Source organism: Nicotiana tabacum, chromosome 7 (assembly GCF_000715075.1).
Source record: "Nicotiana tabacum cultivar K326 chromosome 7, ASM71507v2, whole genome shotgun sequence".
NCBI classification, from domain to species: domain Eukaryota; kingdom Viridiplantae; phylum Streptophyta; class Magnoliopsida; order Solanales; family Solanaceae; genus Nicotiana; species Nicotiana tabacum.
This window is the reverse complement of record NC_134086.1, coordinates 59,710,294-59,711,364: the sequence shown is the minus strand read 5'-3', so window position 1 is coordinate 59,711,364 and position 1,071 is coordinate 59,710,294. Positions and strand designations below refer to the sequence as shown.

Here is a 1,071-nt window from a genome sequence, read left to right as displayed (position 1 = left end):
ATTGGGAACTAGGTCCTCTGTTGGGTAGTCCCAGGTAATTTTTCTCAAAATGTTTTCTTCTCAGGGCTTTCGTGAACATGTCAACAACTTGATTTTCAGCAATCAATGTACTTGGACCTCTTGAGTTGGACTATTTTTTGTCATGATTGTGTGCACTTGTATTATCGCACAAGAGTGGTACACAGTCAATGTATACCCCAAGGTTTTCCATTACTGCTTGATCCACGACAATTGAGCATAGTAGGAGGCAACTTCTACATATTCTGCTTCAGCCATTGAGAGTGCCATTGAATTTTGCTTCCTTGTACCCCATGAGATAAGACAGGAACCCAGAGAGTGTGCCATTCCAGGTGTGTTTTTCCTATCCACCAGATAACCTACATAATCAGCATCAGCATATCCAATAAGATAAAGCCATCACCTGAGGGATAGTAGAGAACCATGTCCTGTGTTCGTTTAAGACATCTCAAAATTATTTCAGCAACTCTCAGATAAGACTCTTTTGGATTTGATTGAAAACTTGCACAAAAACCCACTCTGAACACAATGTCTGGTCTGCTTGCAGTGAGATACAGGAGTGATCCAGTGATGCCTTTATGCATGGTTTGATTTACAGGAGAACCAGGTTTACCCATGTCTAAACGTGTTGCTGTGGAAATGGGAGTGTCGATGACTTTTGATGATGTACTTCTGCTGACTTATCAGTGTTCCAGAATACCCATTTGGTTCCTATATCAGCTCGATCTACAGGTCGAGGAACCAGGTACCATACCTTGAACTGCATCAATGGCTCTATTTTCAAGCTTAATATTGTTGTAATCGTGAGATTAAGTTCCTCGCTAATGGATGGAGAAGTAGTTGTAGTATCTTTACTGGATTCCTTGACATGAATCATCAAGTCTGCCTTTCTATTTTCCATGTCAACAACTTCACCTGGAATCAACAAGAGTTCTCCATCTTCATCATCATTCCTATTCCTTTTTTAGATGAGTAACCCAGGAAGATTCCTTCATCTCTTTTAGAATCAAACTCTTCAGGATGATCCTTGTCATTGTTGAAAACATATCATTT

General features: G+C 40.1%; 1 protein-coding gene across 1 annotated transcript; it reads right to left on the bottom strand.

The window, feature by feature from the left end:
• Positions 1-210: 210 nt before the first annotated feature.
• LOC107805867 (secreted RxLR effector protein 161-like) lies at positions 211-635 on the bottom strand. The gene is made up of 2 exons (XM_016629963.1): positions 422-635; positions 211-377 (listed from the first exon to the last, which is right to left on the bottom strand). Exons 1-2 carry the CDS (start codon positions 633-635, stop codon positions 211-213), a joined length of 381 nt encoding a protein of 126 aa, XP_016485449.1.
• Positions 636-1,071: the final 436 nt, after the last annotated feature.